Source organism: Mustela lutreola, chromosome 15 (genome assembly GCF_030435805.1).
Source record: "Mustela lutreola isolate mMusLut2 chromosome 15, mMusLut2.pri, whole genome shotgun sequence".
NCBI lineage: Eukaryota > Metazoa > Chordata > Mammalia > Carnivora > Mustelidae > Mustela > Mustela lutreola.
This window is the reverse complement of record NC_081304.1, coordinates 35,988,404-36,006,958: the sequence shown is the minus strand read 5'-3', so window position 1 is coordinate 36,006,958 and position 18,555 is coordinate 35,988,404. Positions and strand designations below refer to the sequence as shown.

Sequence of the window (18,555 nt, the reverse complement as noted above, 5' to 3'; positions counted from 1 at the left end):
TGGACTATTACGCAGCTTTAAGAAGAAAATTCTGCATCATATGCTACAGCATGGATGAACTCTTAAGGACATTATGCTAAGTGAAATAAGCCAATCGCAGAAAGACCAATACCAAATGATTCCACATATGTGAGTATCTACAATAATCAAATTCATTAAACAGAAAACAGAACCCTGGTTGCCGGGGCTTGGGAGAAGGGGCTGATGGGGAAATTGTTGTTCAATGGGTATAGTTCCAATCATGCGAGATGAAAAATTCTTGAGATCTACTGTACAACAACGTGCATACAGTTAGCAACACTGTAATGTTCACTTAAAAACTGTTTAAGAAGTAAACTTACTTTTTTTTTTGCTACAATAAAAAAAAGTCTTCCCCTTGAGGGGGGAGAATAAAGACTTGGATGCAGAAATAACAAATTTTTCTGTGTTCTTGAGTTATAAAAGATTAAGTTTACAATTTCAGGTAAATAAATGGTTAGATGTCATAGAGCAGCAATAATAAAACTTGAAAATATTTTGCTCTTATTTTACTAACTTTAAATCCTCATAGTAGTTTAATCTTTGTACATAATCTTTAATATCTGTAATAATCATAAGTAACATAAGTAAACAGCAACTTAAAAATACTATATATAAGCTATAAGAATGAAAATGATTTTTCTGTTTTCAAAAAGAAAACTTGCACATAAAAGTAAAAAAAATTTTTAAGGCAGAGGTTTCATAGTTTAACACTTTATTTCTAATAATTTACTACCATAATACTTAACTGGCCAGTGTTATAAAATCTTTATTGTAAGTAGGCTCCACACCCAGCACCAAGCCCAGCATAAGGCCTGGATTCACACCCCTGAGATAAAGACCTGAGCTGAGATCAAGAGTCAAGACACTTAACAGACTGAGCCACCTTAGTTCCCCAACAAATTTTTATTATACATACCTCAAAAACTCAAACTGGACCTAAAACAAGAACTAGATACATAGGAATAACAAGCATTTGCAAATCTGGCATGCAAACATTCACTAATGTGCTTACTATATGCCAGATATTGGGTTTTTAAAATATTATATATAATACATTCACATTTTATTTATATATTTTTACAATTATTATTTTTAATTAACATACAACGTACTATTTGTTTTAGGGGTACAGGTCTGTGATTCATCAGTCTTATACAACACCCAGCACTCATCACAACACATACCCTCTCTAGTGTCCAACACCCCGCCACTCCATCCCCTCACCCCTCCAGCAACTCTCAGTTTGTTTCCTAAGATTAAGAGTCTCTTGGGGCACCTAGGTGGCTTAATCGTTAAGCCTCTGCCTTCAACTCAGGTGATCCCGGGGCCCTGGGATCAAGCCCTGTTTCAGGCTCCCTATTCAGCAGAATACTGCTTCTCTCTCTCCCACTGCCCCTGCTTGTGTTCTGTCTCTCCTGGTCTCTCTCTGTCAAAAAAATAAATAAAATCTTTAGGAGATAAAAAAAGAGCCTCTGATGGTTTGTGTCCCTCTCTGGTTTCATCTTGTTTCATTTTTTTCCTTTCTTCCCCTATGATCCTCTGACTTGTTTCCTAAATTCCATGTATCAGAGAGATTCTTTTTCTTTCTCTGACTTACTCTGCTTAGCGTAATAATGCCCTCTAGTTCCACCCATGTTGTTGCAAATGGCAAGATTTCCATTTTTGATGGCTGCATAATATTCCACCATGTGTGCCCCATCCCCCTCTTCCACATCTTCTCCATCCATTCATCTGCTGATGGACATCTAGGTTCTATTGTGGAACCTAGCCAGATGTGGACATCTGGCTATTGTGGAACTCCTGCCATAAACATGGGGTGCTGGATACCCCTTCAGATCACACATCTGTATCTTTGGGGTAAGTACCCAGTAGTCAATTGTTGGGTCATACGGTAGCTCTATTTTCAACTTTTTGATGAACTTACACACCGTTTTTCAGAGTGGCTGCACTAGCTTACATTCCCAGCCACATACTGTTCTAAGTAAGCCCGACTGTGTATCGTCTATCCCCATGACAAATTTAATCCTACAATTAATCCGTACTATCATTATTTTTGTCTTAAGAAAAGAAGGCATAGAAATGTTAAGTAACTTGTACAAAGTTATAATTAGTAGAACCCAGATTCAAAGCAATCTTTCTTAATCATACTTCTCCCCACCCTTCAGATAGTTATTAAGTAGATTCCACCTGCTCAGAGCCCTAAAATATTGCCACCCCAATAAAGGAAATATCTACAACCATTACAGGAAACTCCTAAACATTAGCTCTTATAACTAGTCATTTATCACCCCAAAAAGCTATCTTTTGGATGGACCAATTAATGTTGAATATAGGGATCAATTCATATTGAAAAAGGAAGCAATCTATAATGGACCTACATATTTAAATGTTTTTTGTCTGTATAATCCCTCTCTGTCAAAACTGCAAATACTTGACATATTCTCTACTCTCTTGGGTATAATCAACCAAAAAGGCAAATAAACAAGGAAGTTTGTAACTGAAAAAAGAAAAACACTGAATAAACTTAGTATGCAGATTAAGTCATTAGCTCATTGCCATATAAACATGAATCTTGATAAACCCTAGTTTTTATCATTCACGTATGTTTTCTAGAAGTATCCCTAAAGTAAGTATGTATTTATGTCCCAGGTCAAAGAACACAAAACCAAACACCAAACATGTGACAAATTTACATTAAAAGAGTACAGCTCCCTCCTAGAATACCATCTCTAGACAGCTCCCTTACCAGTTTCCTTTCCTACTGCACTCTCCCTACCTACAAATTTCCAAATGCTAATGACACTTAGAAAATTCCTTTGTAGGACACCTGGGTGGCTCAGTCATTTAAGCATCTGCTTTCAGCTCAGGTCATATCCCAGAGTCCTGGGATGGAGCTCCACATTGGGCTCCTTGCTCAGCAGAGAGCCTGCTTCTCCCTTTCCCGCTGTCCGTCTCCTCCTTGTGCACTCTCTGTCTCAAATAAATAAAATGTAGAAGGAAGGAACGAAAGAAGGAAAGAAAAGAAAAGAAAAGAGAAAATTCCTTTATAAAATGGTATTCTAAAAAGAAAAACCTGAAGTTACTTTTTCAGTACATGAACCACACAAATTCCAACTCTATTTTTAGGTCTTGACAAATGATTATAGAAGAAATTATTCAAAATAGTACTAAATGAAAACCACTAATTTAAACTTTAATTTTGAAAATGACAACATGAAATGCTTCTATCATAAAAACAAGGAATACTAGAGTTTCTAAAGTGATTCAGTACTTTCCCCAACTAAGTACACTTCACTGGCGTGGAACCAACAGGTAAAAAATACAAAAAGAGGAGATGCTGGCTCAACACAAGAAGGCTAACACTGAGAGTCATCCCATAAAGAAATGCTTATCCTAATATTAAGCTCTGCCTAGCACCAGGTATTAATGGGAAGACTGGAGTGCTATTATATGAAGGAGGTAAGAGGTCAATCTGGATAACTGAGAGAGCACTTACAGCACCTTCCAACTATATAGCAATGACCTTTAGACTCACCTGTGTTTTCGCAGGTAAGTTTCTAGTGTTTCTAAAAGACAACTAGAGTCGATTAAAACTACTTCATCCCTGCATTCTTGGGACATTAGTTCCCATACGTCCATCCAACAACCTCTGCAGAAAGAAACACATATTAGTGAAAGGAGGACTAGATAAACATTAAAACATTAAAAAAGGCAGAGTAAAGGATTGCTTGATTTTACCTGGCTGTTCCCTGGAAAGGTCCATAATGGAAAATGATCCTACACTTGCTGTCCTTCCTGTGGTCTTCACTACTTCTCTTATCTGTACTTAACTTCTCTGAACTGACACTGCTACTGCTCCCTTCACTGTAGTACAGTATAGTACAAAGCTTAGTGACACTCAGATAATCTGAAGGAATAATTTCTATAGTCTAAATTAAAATCATGAACTCTTTAATACATATTAGTATAATAAGTTTACAAATTTGTATATAATTACATATTCATTTTAGCCATATTAAAATATTAGACATATGCTCATACTTTTATATAAAAATTTCTGCTCAACTATTAAGTTTATCTGACACAATTTAACAACATTTACATTTATCAAGATACCAACTCATTAGATACTAAGCATTTTATAAGCAAATCTACTTGGAATGCTTTAAAGTCAACAAAGCTAAAAGAAATTATATTTTCATCTATAAAATTGTTCAATCTTCCACAAATTGAAAATTCTAGTAAGTTTTGTTCTACTTAATGTGATTTTATATCTAATCCATGGCAACAAAACTCAATGTTTTGTACCTTCACATTTATAATTAGCTGAGGGAAAAAAAAAATCAGATTAATGTAATTATGGTAAATACATTTTTACATTAACTACAATAAAATTTTACATTTACTAAAATAAACACAGCACACTAAGAGGAACATTTTACATTTTACACAGCCTTTATCAGTAATAAGTACTATATAAGTAATTTTTTAAAAACTTACTAAAACTTCCCAGACTCTCCCTCCCCCACAGGTTTCAGTGTGGCGTTGGTCCTGCATTTTGCTTTGTTGGCAGATGTACATTCCAAAAGAAATGTGGATCTATATTCCATTCAATGACAGTCTTCTTGATATTTCATGATTCTGAACAACTGACTCCTGCCTGTTCCTCTGCAGGTCTGCCTACAGTCCCAGAAATGTTACCTTGGATGCTTGAGATGGAAAAACCTCTGAATCTTTACTTAACCTTCTCTATATGCTGAATAGGTACTTCTCAACTCCCTGCCCACTATTTAAGTTCATCCATACAATTCAGCTCCCTATTCCCTGAAACAAGACCTCAAGCAAGGTTCAGCACCCTAATTTGAAACAAAGACCTCAACAACTGCTATCTTCCATGTTCTATCCTTCAACTCTCTATCCCCTTATTTCTTCTCTTTCTAATCATGCGTGAGCGATCCACAATTTCCTAAAACTGATTAACTCTCAAACTCAAGTTCTCATAATTCAGGAAAAGGTTCAAGAAATCAGTGTGGGGAATGATTATTATATCATCAGAACACAAGAGCATTAATCCAAGAAATACTTCTAAAAAAATGCTACAGTTAAAATTAAGACTTTATCTATAACCTCTCTCGACTTTCTATCACTCCATCCTTTCAAGATCAAGATTTCTGAAAAAGAAGTCTTTCCACTCCTGTACTTTCCACTCATAGCTTAATCCACCATAACCTTAGATTGCAATCACTTTTCTACCCATTCTTATCTGGATTGTTTCCACTCAACCACAGATTTAGTCATCAAGATCACCAATTACCACAGTGCTGCTATATCCAATGGACACTTCTGGGTCCTTGATGATTCAGGAGCATTCAACACAGCTAACACTCTTTTCCCTTGGCTTCCTTCTACCTCTCTGGCCACTCTTTCTCAAGATTCTTTACTAGATTCTTTTCTACCAATACGTTGAATTCCTCAGCATTCTTCTCTCTTACTCTACTCTCTCTCTAGGTAGACTTTATATACTATTCTCTAAGATAATCTTCAGTCTTCGGTTACAGGCCTACGACTGTAGCCTAGACTTTTCTTCAGGATCTCAAACTTACTCCCAAGCAGCCAATAACTTGGGTTTACTTGCATGGATACAAGAATACTTTCAAAAAGAAGACTGAGCTGGATTGTTGCCATTGATTAGGTTTCAACCTAATCAACTGTTAACACTTCCCTGGAGAATGTCTAAACAGAAAAGGGGGGGGGGGATAAACAGTTGAAATGTGTAAAATGGAGAGTCACAGTATCATACAATGGCAGTAGCCATCCAAAATGGAGGAGGGGGGAGTCTCGGCTAAGCACACTGTACTCCCTGGCCTGCTATCCATATGGAGTGTGGAAATACCTGAAGTACCTGAAGCTCCCTTAGGAGACAGTGCTCAAGATCAACTCACTGATTTCATAATTCAGCAAACAACCTTCTAAAACATTTGGCTTCCCATGCGGTGGGGCTGTTGCTGAAGGGGAGTGTGAAGTCTGTGGAGGTTTGTTTCTGTTTTTAAACTGAAAGATAGGAAAACAGAGCTGTATGCCAATTTAACACAAGTGGGTAATTGATAAAGCAGTCACTTGAGAAATGGAACCTGGAGCAAAGGTAGAAGAACTGCTCTTTGAAGGAAGGTACCAATGAACAGCTATGTAAGATGTTGAGGTTATCTGTTGCTCTTTTGGTTCCGCAATGAAGAAAATTCATAACAAGAAAATCAGAAGGCAGGCTTTTTGCAGTAGGTTACTACTCTTGTGGCTTTAGCCAACAGGTCATTCAGGTCATTACTGTCTTAATGAGAAAACTAGACTGAATTTTACGTTTGAAAGATAGGAATTCTCTAAAGAGATTTGTAAATCAGTTGTGTAAAATAATTTTCTTTCGATAACCACTTTAAGTTGTATGGAGCTTTACTGCAGGTTCAGAGTACTCGCACATTAGGTACCATATACTTTGTGGTTCAGTCTGGATCCTGATTCTAACAAATCCATTTTTTAAAAAGGCACTTTTAGAGAAAAATGTGGAAATCTAATTTGGGTATCAGATTATTATAGTTAACTCTTTTAAGTGTTATAATGGCAGTGTCATTATGAAAGAAAATGTCCATGTATTTAGAGATGGATGTGGAAATACGCAGGAGCAAAAAAGTGTGATGCCTGGGACTTGTTTTAAAATACTTCAGCAATTAAAAAAAATTAAAAAAAAAAAAATACTTCAGCAAAAAAAATAATAATAGTAATTAAAAAAAAATAAAGTACTTCAGCAAAGAAAAAGATGGATAAATAAAACAAATGTGACAAATCTTAATAACACTACTGAATCAGGGTGACGATATCTGGTAGGAAGGAAGGTTGCTGAATAGTCTTCCCTATACGTTAGGCAGTTTTCATAATAAAATTGTTTTAAGATTTTGTTCCTGAGTATAGGAAAACAAACAAACTTGCTAACAGATTATCAACATACCACCAATTAGTCATCCAGGTCTTTTATCAGGAAGGAAAAGATCTATACAACAATGATATTAGCACTACTCATGAGATATTCAAAAACTAATTTTTTAAAGGCAATCCAGTATTGTTTTATATCATCCCATTCTCCTCAAAACACAAGTTACTTCTTAGAAGCACCCCCTTCAAATTCAATACCTTTTCCTAACCACCCCCAACCTAAAGCAATTTTGTAGGGGGGCAAATGTAATAATGTGCTGGGAGATGAGGGCAAAAGTAGCCTTGGACATTGTACCACCTAACCAGAACAAAACTGCAAATTAGTTACATAAATATACATTGTTACAACTAATCCAAGACTTTTTTTTTAATCCTTGATAAATTAGGGAGACCTAGAGATAAGAAAGACAAGAACAATGATTTATACATTATGACTATTATACAGATCAAAGAATTATGTCACTACCTTGAAAAACTCAGTATTGGCTAAATAAAGATCTCAACTTCCTTCCTTTGAAACATATTTAATATAAGAAAAAAAATAACTCCAAAATAAAAATCAAATCTATACTGAGACCCTACACAGTCTCAATGCAAAAAGGCCTTACAGAATTAGGAGACAGATTTATTTTAACCTATGTTACAGTGTTAACTAATTGATAAAGCAAAACTAACTGGTTTTTTTGTTTGTTTCACTAAATACAATCAACATTTATAATCTTAACAATTACTAAGGATCTTGACAGTCAATTCTACTTACCCCAAAGGTTTTGGTTTGTGCGTATCTAAGGAGTGCAACTGACATCTCTTGTTCTTTTTACTTTTTGGAATAGCATCTATCATGTCATTAAGTTTGGACCTAATCAAAAATAAATCATTAAAAGTTTGATTAATATTCATTTTTCTTCAGAATTTTCAAAATCTGTTTACTACCTTTTAGTGCAAACGTGTATTTCAAGTATTATAGACACATCACTTACCTTGAAAATTTCTCATCAATTTCTAACCGAGAAGAATCCGTACAATTGTCTTCTCCCGTCCATTCCCAGTCTGTCAGTATGTTGAAAGAGACCTGTTCTATTCAATGTACTCATTCCCCCAGACTGCATCCGTCTTGTTCATCCCTATATCTGCGCTGTATCTAGCAGTGCACTTGACACTCAAATATTTTATGACTGACTGCTACCTCTCAGCAATCTTGCCCTGTTCAAACAATATCTAAATAAACACGATCCTTGATGAGGAACCATCAACAGAAATTTTACGCAAATACAGAAATGCCTACAGCTAATAGCCCACCCTGCATCCAACCAATCAGCAAAGACTATCAACTCTAACTTTTGAATTACCCAGAAATATATCATTTATCACCTCCACCATTACCATCCATTTCCAACTCACCTCTCTAGCTTAGTCAAGTGCAATAGCTGACCTCCCAAATGGTCTCCTTGCTTCCCATCCTTTGCCTTTACATTCTAGGCTTCACTCAGCAGCTGAAGTGATCGTTTCAAAACAAAGATCACATTATGTTTTCCATTCAAAAACCCTTAAGCCTTTTCTCAGGAGAGTAAAAATTCTCTCTACCACCACCTCTAAACAGAAAAGCCTAGGGCTTTTGTTGTCAGACCCCTTCTCATTTCCTATTTATATTCAGACTTTGGTGACCATCTCACATCTCACAGATTTAAATTATGTCCATGTGTGTGAGTGTGTGTGTAGTTTATACATAGTTCAAATACTACATATGTGCTGATGACATCAATTTTTATCTCCAGAGCAGACCTCTCTGAACTCCACCTGGATGCCTAATTGGTATCTCAAACTTAACAGGTCCAAAAGTGAGCTCTACAAAATTGCTCCTCCCATTCTTACCCACCTCAGTGAATGGAAACCAATGGTCCTGCTCTTTAGATCCCAAAACTGAGAATCATCCTTGATGTTCTCTTGTATGGCCAATCTATCCAAAAATTCTACTGGCTCATTCCTCAAAATATACCCAGGATCCAACCATTTCTTATTACCTCTGTGACCACCACATTGGTCACCATCTCTCGCATGGATTATTAAATAGCTTTTGTTTCTTCCCCTTCCACCATCCTTCCACTTATTCTCAACACAGAGGTCAAAGTAAGCCAAACTTCAAGTCAGACCATGTCACTCCTCTGCTCAAAACATTCCTAAATCTTCCCATCTTATTCAGAGTAAAAAAACAAAACAAAACAAAACAAAACCCCAACAATAACCAAAAACTCAAGATGGCACTACATAAGTAGGCCTTTTATTACTATTCCCTTCAATCACCTGGCTCCAGCCATAATGGCTTCCTTACTGTTCTTCAAACATGTCAGGAAAACTCCAAACTTTGAAACTTGACACTTGCTCCTCCTTCTGTGCCTTCCTGCAGATATGTACATGGTTTATTTACTCACTTCAGTAAAGTCTACACTCAGTGTCATTTTATCATAGAAGCCTTCCCCAATCATCCTTCATATTAATTCACCCAAACATTCTCATCTCTCTTATAACTTACCTGACAAATCATACATTTGCCTACTGCCTGCCTCTCTCCATATGAGAACAATATGTATAGTCACTGGCACACAGAAGATATTCAATAAAATTAATGGTTTTGGGGGCGCCTTGGTAGCTCAGTGGGTTAAAACCTCTGCCTTCGCTTAGGTCATGATCCCAAGGTCCTGGGATCAAGCCACTCACTGGGCTCTCTGCTTAGCAGGGAGCCTGCTTCTACCTCTCTCTCTGCCTGCTGCTCTGCCTACCTGTGATCTCTCTGTCAAATAAATAAATAAAATCTTTTAAAAAATTAATGATTTTGGACTCAAGCTTTGCCCCTACCAAATTTAGTAAAAGAGCCACCACTGTCGCAAAGTTTAAAATTTTTAACTAAGTCATCTAACCCCTATTGATTATACTTACCCATGTACATAAAATAAGGTATAAAGCTTCTTTGCATCAGTCATGCAGCTTCGAGTTACAGATAGGACTCCCTTGGGCCCTACTGTCAGGGGTTCAAGTGCAGGATTTCCAGACTCTACAAGCTGGGAAAAGAGGCGCTCCACACTGCGACGACAACCAACACATGGGACAAGCTGAGAAAGTGCACTCAATACTTCACGGGACGTCACCACCATGGCAATACTTAGATCTTGCTGCTTAAGCATGCTATGTCGCTGAGAAAGAGGAAGAGAAAAATGAAGAACAGTCCTTAAAAAAGACATAAAATTTCTCTTTATTACTACTCTGGTTCCTGTCCTTGTGTAGTGAGTACAGTATGGGCAGGGCTTGCCATCTCTATCTGAAACTGAGTCAGAAAAACAAGTCGGCCTTGCCCACGCTGTACTGAGTTTGCTCCACAAAGCCCTCTGTTCTAGCATCTAAGGTCTAAAAAACTCTGCTGGGAGGATGTCAGGGCTAAGTAGTTACATGCCTCAGCATACAAAAAGAAGCCCTGCCTCTGGAAATTCAGTTTGTTCAGAGACTATTAAGCTTAGTACACTCACTTGAAATAAAATTTTTAGAACGCCTGGATGGCTCAGTTGGTTAAGCAACTGCCTTCAGGTCAGGTCATGATCACAGGGTCCTGGAATTGAGTCCCACAGAGGGCTCCCTGCTTAGCGGGGAGCTTACTTCTCCCTTTCCTCCCTGCTTGTGCTCTCTCCTGCTATCTCTGTCGCTATCTCAGCCCCTCTTGCAAACAAATACAATTTTCAAAAAAAAATTTCAAACAAAGAAAAAAGATGGAATGCAGCTGTGCCATGTCTTCCTCTCAATTTTTAACAAGAACACTATATTTAGCTACTAGAATCAAGTTAGGATGGTGCTCATGCAAAGCAGCAATTCTCAACCTGGAGGTATGGACAGGTGTGTTACAGATTAGTGGGAGAGAACAAGGCCTATCAAACCTATATAAGAAGCCTGCAGTGAGTAACTAACAGGGTGGTGCATATAAATATTATCTGTTGGTTATGACAAGGTAGAAAAATAACTGAGAACCTCAGCTGTAGAGAAATGGGCAAAACTCTAGTAAATAACTTCTATCTGGATGGAGTTACAGTTATACTACAAATAGTGTTTCTAGCTTTACCAGAAAAGATGGATAAGATACTCCAAAGAATTTCCTCATATTTACCATTAATCTTTCATTCAAAGTTTTCTCCAAAAGTAGAAACAGAATTTTGAAGTACAGCAACAATTTACCTTCCATTATCTTGATTATATACAGGATTTTATAAGGTATCATACTGTTTAAAAATTAAATACAAATCATGAAGTTCACAGTACCAGGATTTTTTTTTTTTTTTTACTTGAACAAAACAACCACTACAGAAGAAAACCAACAAGTTCTCAATGAAAAGTTGTATACCCCGAATGAAAAGTTGTATACCCCGTCTTTCAAAAACAGGGAAAGATGGCTTGGTGAAAGTAAAGCCAAAGGGGCATGTACAACACAATACCACCAAATTTCTTTCATATAACAAGTGCATAAATATAGTAACAAGTACACAAATATGTAGCAATACTAAAAGAAAACAATTTCAGTGCAATCTTAAGACCCAGAGAGCCCCAGATAAAATGATATATTTAAAGCTAAAATTTTGAAATGACTCTTCAAAACACACACACACACCCCATTTAAAACATTAATTTTAGAAAAAATATTACCTGAATAAACTGCTTTAGTTGTGCACCATTATTCTGATGCCCATCGAGATTTAAAACATTGTCAGGGAATTCCATCACCATCTTAATATGCAAAAGAATGAAAATCAATTACTATATCCTCTTTGAACATGTGCTACAAACTATTTTATACACTCTGAGGACAAAAATAGATCCCTAAAGCAGGATTAGTACATCCCAGTCCTGTCCCCTGTCAAAAGAAGCTAAGACAATCACCACCACCACCACCACCCACAAGTTTCTAAAGGCAGGAATGGTATAATCATTAGAAGCAAGGACACTGCAGTCAGACAAACAAGAGTTCAAATCCCAGCTCCTCCACTTACAAGTATGTCATAAATCTGGTCAAGTTACTTAACCTGTTTGATTTTCAGCTTCCTCATTTGTAAAATGAGATTAAGTAATAATGTTTAATATCTCTCACAAAGTAGACTGTAAAGATTAAATTACATTTAATGGCCAATAATAATAAGTAAAACAGCCTGATATTTTACATTAAATATACATACTTTGAGTTATTCCTCTTAATTATTATTATGCAAATGGCCATACACATACAGATCACACAACATATATGAAAAACTCAGAAAAATACCTGGCATATACTAAATGTTTGCTCTAACCAGGAACAAAAGGAATACAGAGATATTTGTTCAATTATCAAAATTCCCTACCAGAGGAGGGATATAAAGCTTAAGGATATTTCTGCATATCAGATAATGGAGAATCACTAATTAGAACATGTCACTGATCTGTGACACCACTCATTTTAGAAAGTACCACAGTCACATACCACTAGGAAAAAGACTTTGTAACTGTTAGACGTCACCATATAAAAGAAACATCCCAGTGTCAGAGATGGTAAAATGTATAAGCAAAAAAAGTATGCCTTTCAAAACAATGAAATAAAGTAACACATTTATATCTTAACTAAAACATTGTTAAAGGTATTAAACATACTGTGCTAGGACAACTTCTATTTCCAGATGACAAGGACCACAAACTCCTACATACCCAAAGAGTGAAGTCATGATAAAGAGATATATTTGAGGCAAAAACAAAACACTAAAAATGCCCCAACCAGTTGAACATGATCTTAAAAAGATTCCTTCTTCAACAACCAGCACCACAAAAATCTGCTTTCTTAATAGACGTGACCATTCTTTTTCTTCCAGATTAGAAATGACAGCCCTAAAACATGCTTGTTCTAACAATACGTGAAGGACTAACAATAAAGTATAAACAATAGATAGATCTTCTCTTGATCTGATGTGGGGGGAATACAGGATATGTGAAGTAGAGACAAAAGGATACCAAGAACTCAACAATTCAGGACACCACTGTATTTCACAGAACCAAAAGCTGCATTACAAAATGATTCAGATGTTTTTAGGTGGGTACTTTCTTACAGAAAAAGAAAATACATGATGTGTTAGATGTGGCCTATCTCTACAGAGTGAAAAGGTAAGACTTTTTCCTTCATGTGTTCCTACCTTTCCCAAATTTATTACAATGCACATATATTGTTTATTACCAAGGGGAAGTTAGTGTTCCTTGCTTCCAATTCTATGTTCACTATACCAAATTCAGAGACATGCTTCCATCTCAAGAGCTTTTATTGTTCTGGAAGTTTCTTCTTCCACACACATAGACCATTATGTCCAAATCTTATAGGTTCAAGGATCAATTACCAATTTTCAGGTTTACTGACTTCTCTCTAGTCCTCCCTCTTACAGTCTTAATAGTATTTCCAAAGACTGGCAGTAGTAATAATAGAGACATTTAGTGTAACTTCATATATACTGGGTGTTGTTCTAAGCAATTTCGTATGTTAACCACTAGTACTAAGCAAAACTGGTCACTGGTCTGCTTTAACAAGGTGTTTCTAAATGAACAAGTGAGGATGACAGAAGTAGGCAAAAAAATCTAATGATCCATACTGTCCACTATACTTAATATTTAACAGAATCTACTCAAATTTTTAAAAAACTTAATAATCCCATTATTAGAAATCCTGGTCCATGAAAACATATAAAACATAAAAGTAGTTAGTAGTACTGTACAGTTAACCCATGTTTTTTGTCAGCACTACATGGTTTAAAATACAAAGAAACTGAACTGTCGAATCAGAAAAAAGGTATAGGATAAACTTTTAAAGCCACATAAACTCAAGACAACACTGCAGGTCAGTCCAAATCTACCACTTAAGCAACTAACACCTTGATTTGCATTCTCACTTGTTTGATACAAATATACACCATTTTACTACATATCAATTGCCACCATAAAAAAATTAAGATAATTACCTGTACTATTTTAAGATCAAAGCTACCAATTTAAGGAACATTCAAAGAATGCTTCTTATTTAACCAAATGAAGGTCTCTCTAGTCTGGTTTATAGGTAAAATCTTAAATTCTGACTCTGTATAAATGAAATTTTATTCTTATCAAATATGTTTTATTGTTTTAATAATTAAAGCAGAGCTCAAAGAACAAATCTAACATTTTGAGATCTAACGGCTGATGTTTAAAATACAATTTAATGGATAATACCTGCTTTAGGAATCATTTCTTTTTTTTTTAAGATTTTATTTATTTTATTTGACAGATAGAGATCACAAGTAGGCAGAGAGGCAGGCAGAGAGAGAGAGAGAAGGAAGCCGACTCCCTGCAGAGCAGAGAGCCCATTGCGGGCTAGATCCCAAGACCCTGGGATCATGACCCGAGCCGAAGGCAGAGGCTTTAACCCACTGAGCCACCCAGGCGCCCTAGGAATCATTTCTAAAAGGTACAACAAAGGACAGGGTTAAAAAATTTTTTATATCTTCATTTCAGATCATTTGATTTTCCCCTAACCAGCAGAGATAAATGTCAAGATTAAGTCTATTACTGTGTCTTTCCTGGGTTTCACTGGCTTGTATAATACTAAATTTTCTCTTGTACTTACTCTATACCACCCTGATTACAAACTCTGCACTCACACTAAATTATTCTGTTCTTGCCTTTCAAACACTGAGGACAATGGCTTTTTACCTTGGTGTTTTCTAGACAGTCACTATATGCTCTTTAACACTGAGAGAGGACAATAAGAAAAAAGGAAAAAGGGAAGGCAAAGAGGAAAGTAGCACTATTTTTTCCAATTCTTTAAAACCACTTCCTTGACTTAATCTTCAGATTCTAGGTCACCTAAAGGAAGACAGTCATGAAAAGTATTTCAGGTGTGGTTTCACAGAGGAATCATTAGTGTTTTGCTTCATGATGAGGTTGCCTTTCCCTAGCTGGCCAAAAATAGAACCAGTAATTGTCCTGCAATTACTGCTTTATAAAGTTTATTGAATCCATTACCCACTTTCACTCTTAAATATCTATCCTGGTTTCTCCTGACCACAAATAATCTGTTTTTAGCACATTCTCACAATCTCTAACCAACAATATTAAATTTGTCTTTATTAAAAGTCATTGTCACTGTAGCTTTACTTTTTCACTTTATCCTCACAGCTATTTGTAACATCTATCACCTTTGGTAAAATCAATTAAATATTTAAGAGTTAAAAGAAAACGTTAAGTACTAAATTTAAAAATGCTAAACACCTAATCCCCAAGTGAATATGCTACCATTTACTATCTTTTGATGTCTCCATTAAAATCCATTATCAGAGTCTCTGGTCCAATTAGATCATTTGAATTATCAGGAGAGTAAACTGCTTCCAAGCAATATTATAGCAATGTGACACTATGTATCAAGAACTTTACAAAAGGCTCTTCTCCTTTGATCCAGTAACTGTACTTCCAAAGCCTGAGGAAAAAATTTTTAATGCATAGACTTATGCATTATTTATATTCTTGTAATATTATTCATAGTCAAAAGCAGAATCACCCCTATATCCACAAAGGAATAATGATTAAATTATGGATGTCACACAACAAATTATTACATGGCCAATAAAGCTACTTAAGAATGACAAGAACAAATGTTCTCAGTATTACATTTAGTGAAAAAAAGCCAGATATAAACTGTTACAGTAGACAATACATCTCAACTCTGCATCTAAGTGTCTATGAGTAGAATTATAGCAAATGCTATAATTAGGTTTCGCTGGGATGTAGAAGGATAATTTTTTTCTTTGTTATATCATTATTTTTCAAGATTATTTTAAAAAGGGTATACATTTTAACTCAATTTTTAAAAATACTACTTAAAAATTGCAATTCTCCAAAAATATCTCTAAAATAAAATCCGTATTCTGCCCATTTGCTATTTTACAATTCCAGTAACACCAGAAAGCATTTTGGCCACATAGTGTACCACTTTCCTAAATATTCTTTGGGATTTTCTCAAATACACTTATATTACCTGTACTCAAGTATTCAAACCCATTTAGTTACCAAATGAGTCTTAAACGTGGATTTAACATACCGCATAAAAGAGGAGACTACTTCCTCCCATACAAGCTTCTCAATTTCATTTTACAAATCCAACCTAAAATCACCAGTAGAATTAAGGCTAGAGGGTTCAACTTTCTGTTACTAAAACGATACAACATTTATAACTGAACTGTGAAAGCTGTAACCAGACTTAACTAGAAGGCGCTAACAAGATTTTAAGACTACATGAAATAAAAATCACACGTTTTTTCAACGCATTACCTATTAACCCTAAGAACAAAGACCAGACCAAATGTTAACTTCAGGGATACACTGCCATCAAACTATTAGTGGACCAGTGCAGAGCATAAACTTCTGCTACAGGTATCTTCCCTCCCTCTTCTCCAACAGGTGTTTGCTCTGCATTCTTCTGAGTAGTAGTTAATAAAAAGTTCTGAAAGAAAGTTGTTTCCCTAAATATAAGACATTCTTGACAAGAAATTTCACTAAGCATTCCATGACTATGCACAAGTTCCAAGACAAAGCAATAAATAGTCCCATTCATTCCTAGTGATAAAAACCCTTCTAAAGAAAAACTGCACCTTTTCCTAAATAAAATGCTATTTTGAGATATTTAAATTAAATGACCCTAGATTTTATTGGCCTTGGTCACAAGTCTATAAAAAGAATATTCAACCACCAAGTTCAGTCCAATAAGAGAAATAAGTACAATAATGTATCACAGTGCAAGGTTACATTTTTTTCCATGGAAAATTTTAGAAATCAGTATCATTGTACAGAGAACAGAGTATAAAAACAACCACTGTTTTAAAGTGCTATATGACAGATGTGTCAATGCTGCACTCACAGGAAAGGTGGTTATGTGACCATAAGGAAGTGTCAGAAAGTGTCACTAAGTGTCTCTTAAAATGCTATAAATATGCAAATTTATTTTGGCGTTCCCTATGCTTTGATATTATACACTCAAAAGTAATCTTATGTCTAAACCCACTGGTTTTTAAACTTCAAAGGCATTCTGGGACAATAATCAAACAAAGTTGATACCAAATTATGTGCTCTAGAAAAGTGTGTAAGAGGAAGAGAAGAAAGTAACAAATGAACTCATATTAGGAGTTTTCAAATGGAGAAATGCATCATTTAATTTGATCAAAGTGCTAGTTTTTCTTTTTAACTTAAGATACAACTCCATTATACTTTTAATGTAAAAAATACGCAAATCGTAACCAAGGCATACAAGCACTTTCTAATGCATCAACACAAATTCTATTTACCTTTATGTCAGGCCAAATCATTTTTACCATGGGAAAAAAAATGCACTTTCTTTCCATGAAAAAAAAGATGCTTTCACATAAAACGTTCTAACAAATTAAGTCACCAAATCGCTCTTCTAATCCTTTTAAAAGTACTGCAGCTCAATCAAGTCTTAATTGAGACTGGCAAACAGAAAGGCATAGAGTGGCAGCTCTACAATGACTTGCATTTTATATAAAATTTGAAAAAACTTCAATAGATATTTGCAAAAAAAATACTCAAGAACAAAACAGAACTACCTCTGAAAAGCAAAAAGGCAAAGGTAATAAAATGAAGAGACTGAGTTACACCTATCAAAATAGGCAATGTATAACCCAAAGCTTCAGCATCATCAAAATGCAAATTTCAAGATATTCAGAAAAGGTTCATTTCATTTCTTAAGAAATAGTGGCAAGCAACTGCACTCATTTCCTGTTCAGATTCAATTCAAATTTCTGCCATTTCCTTTCAAAGGAAATAGTACAGCAACACAGGGCAGAGGGTCAGTAATGCTGTACTACCATCAACTCTAAAAAAGAAAACTACCCAGAAGTGGGTTTTGACACTTGAGATGAGCAATCAGCTTTTTATAATGCTCTTCATTTAATAATTTTGTTTTATTAAAAAAAGAAGAAGAAAACGTTACCTGCAAACTAAAAAACAACTACTGCCAAGAAAACCCATTTTGAAGAGTCATGGCCTACCAATACAATCATTTCGGAGAGTTTTAATGTACTAAGCAATATGACACTATTTACAATGAAACCAAATCATTTTAGTGGAATCTTTACTGTGCGAGAGCATGTCATTCCGCCCTAAGTAATTAAGCTTCTGTAGTGAGCTACAGTATTGAGAGAAAAAATACATAGGTAGCAGTGGCAGCTGCGACATTTCCAGATAATTAAGCTTCCCCGAGGGTAGGTGGATTCTGTAAAGGATAGGCCCTAAACGCCCAAGATCCTTCAACCCCACTCCGAGGCGCGTGCTTTGGCAAAAGCAGCGCCTCGTTGAGACACGGGGGAAAGGAAGAGGGTTCAAAAAGGAAGGGAAATCTGGCGAGAGGGGCTCGAAATGCTTACGAAGCGCTGGGCCAGGGGCCCGCAGAGGTTACCGTGCGACACACTGCAAAGGCGAGTTTGTGGGGCCTGCCGGAGAGAAGGCCTCGCCTAGGAGTTGCAA

General features: G+C 35.9%; 1 protein-coding gene across 6 annotated transcripts in view; it reads right to left on the bottom strand.

The window, feature by feature from the left end:
* GGNBP2 (gametogenetin binding protein 2) overlaps positions 1–18,555 on the bottom strand; it is a 31,575-nt gene that overhangs the window by 12,020 nt on the left and 1,000 nt on the right. For 3 of the 6 annotated variants that reach the window (XM_059148442.1, XM_059148443.1, XM_059148444.1), the window contains 5 exons: positions 11,683–11,763; positions 9,937–10,190; positions 7,763–7,861; positions 3,760–3,885; positions 3,557–3,670 (listed from right to left, as the gene is read on the bottom strand). In XM_059148442.1, the coding sequence (XP_059004425.1) occupies positions 3,557–3,670; positions 3,760–3,885; positions 7,763–7,861; positions 9,937–10,190; positions 11,683–11,763 (674 nt within the window). Of the gene's footprint in view, positions 1–3,556; positions 3,671–3,759; positions 3,886–4,521; positions 6,721–7,762; positions 7,862–9,936; positions 10,191–11,682; positions 11,764–18,555 lie in introns of those variants that run through there. The other 3 variants (XM_059148445.1, XM_059148447.1, XM_059148448.1) reach the window with 2 other exon arrangements.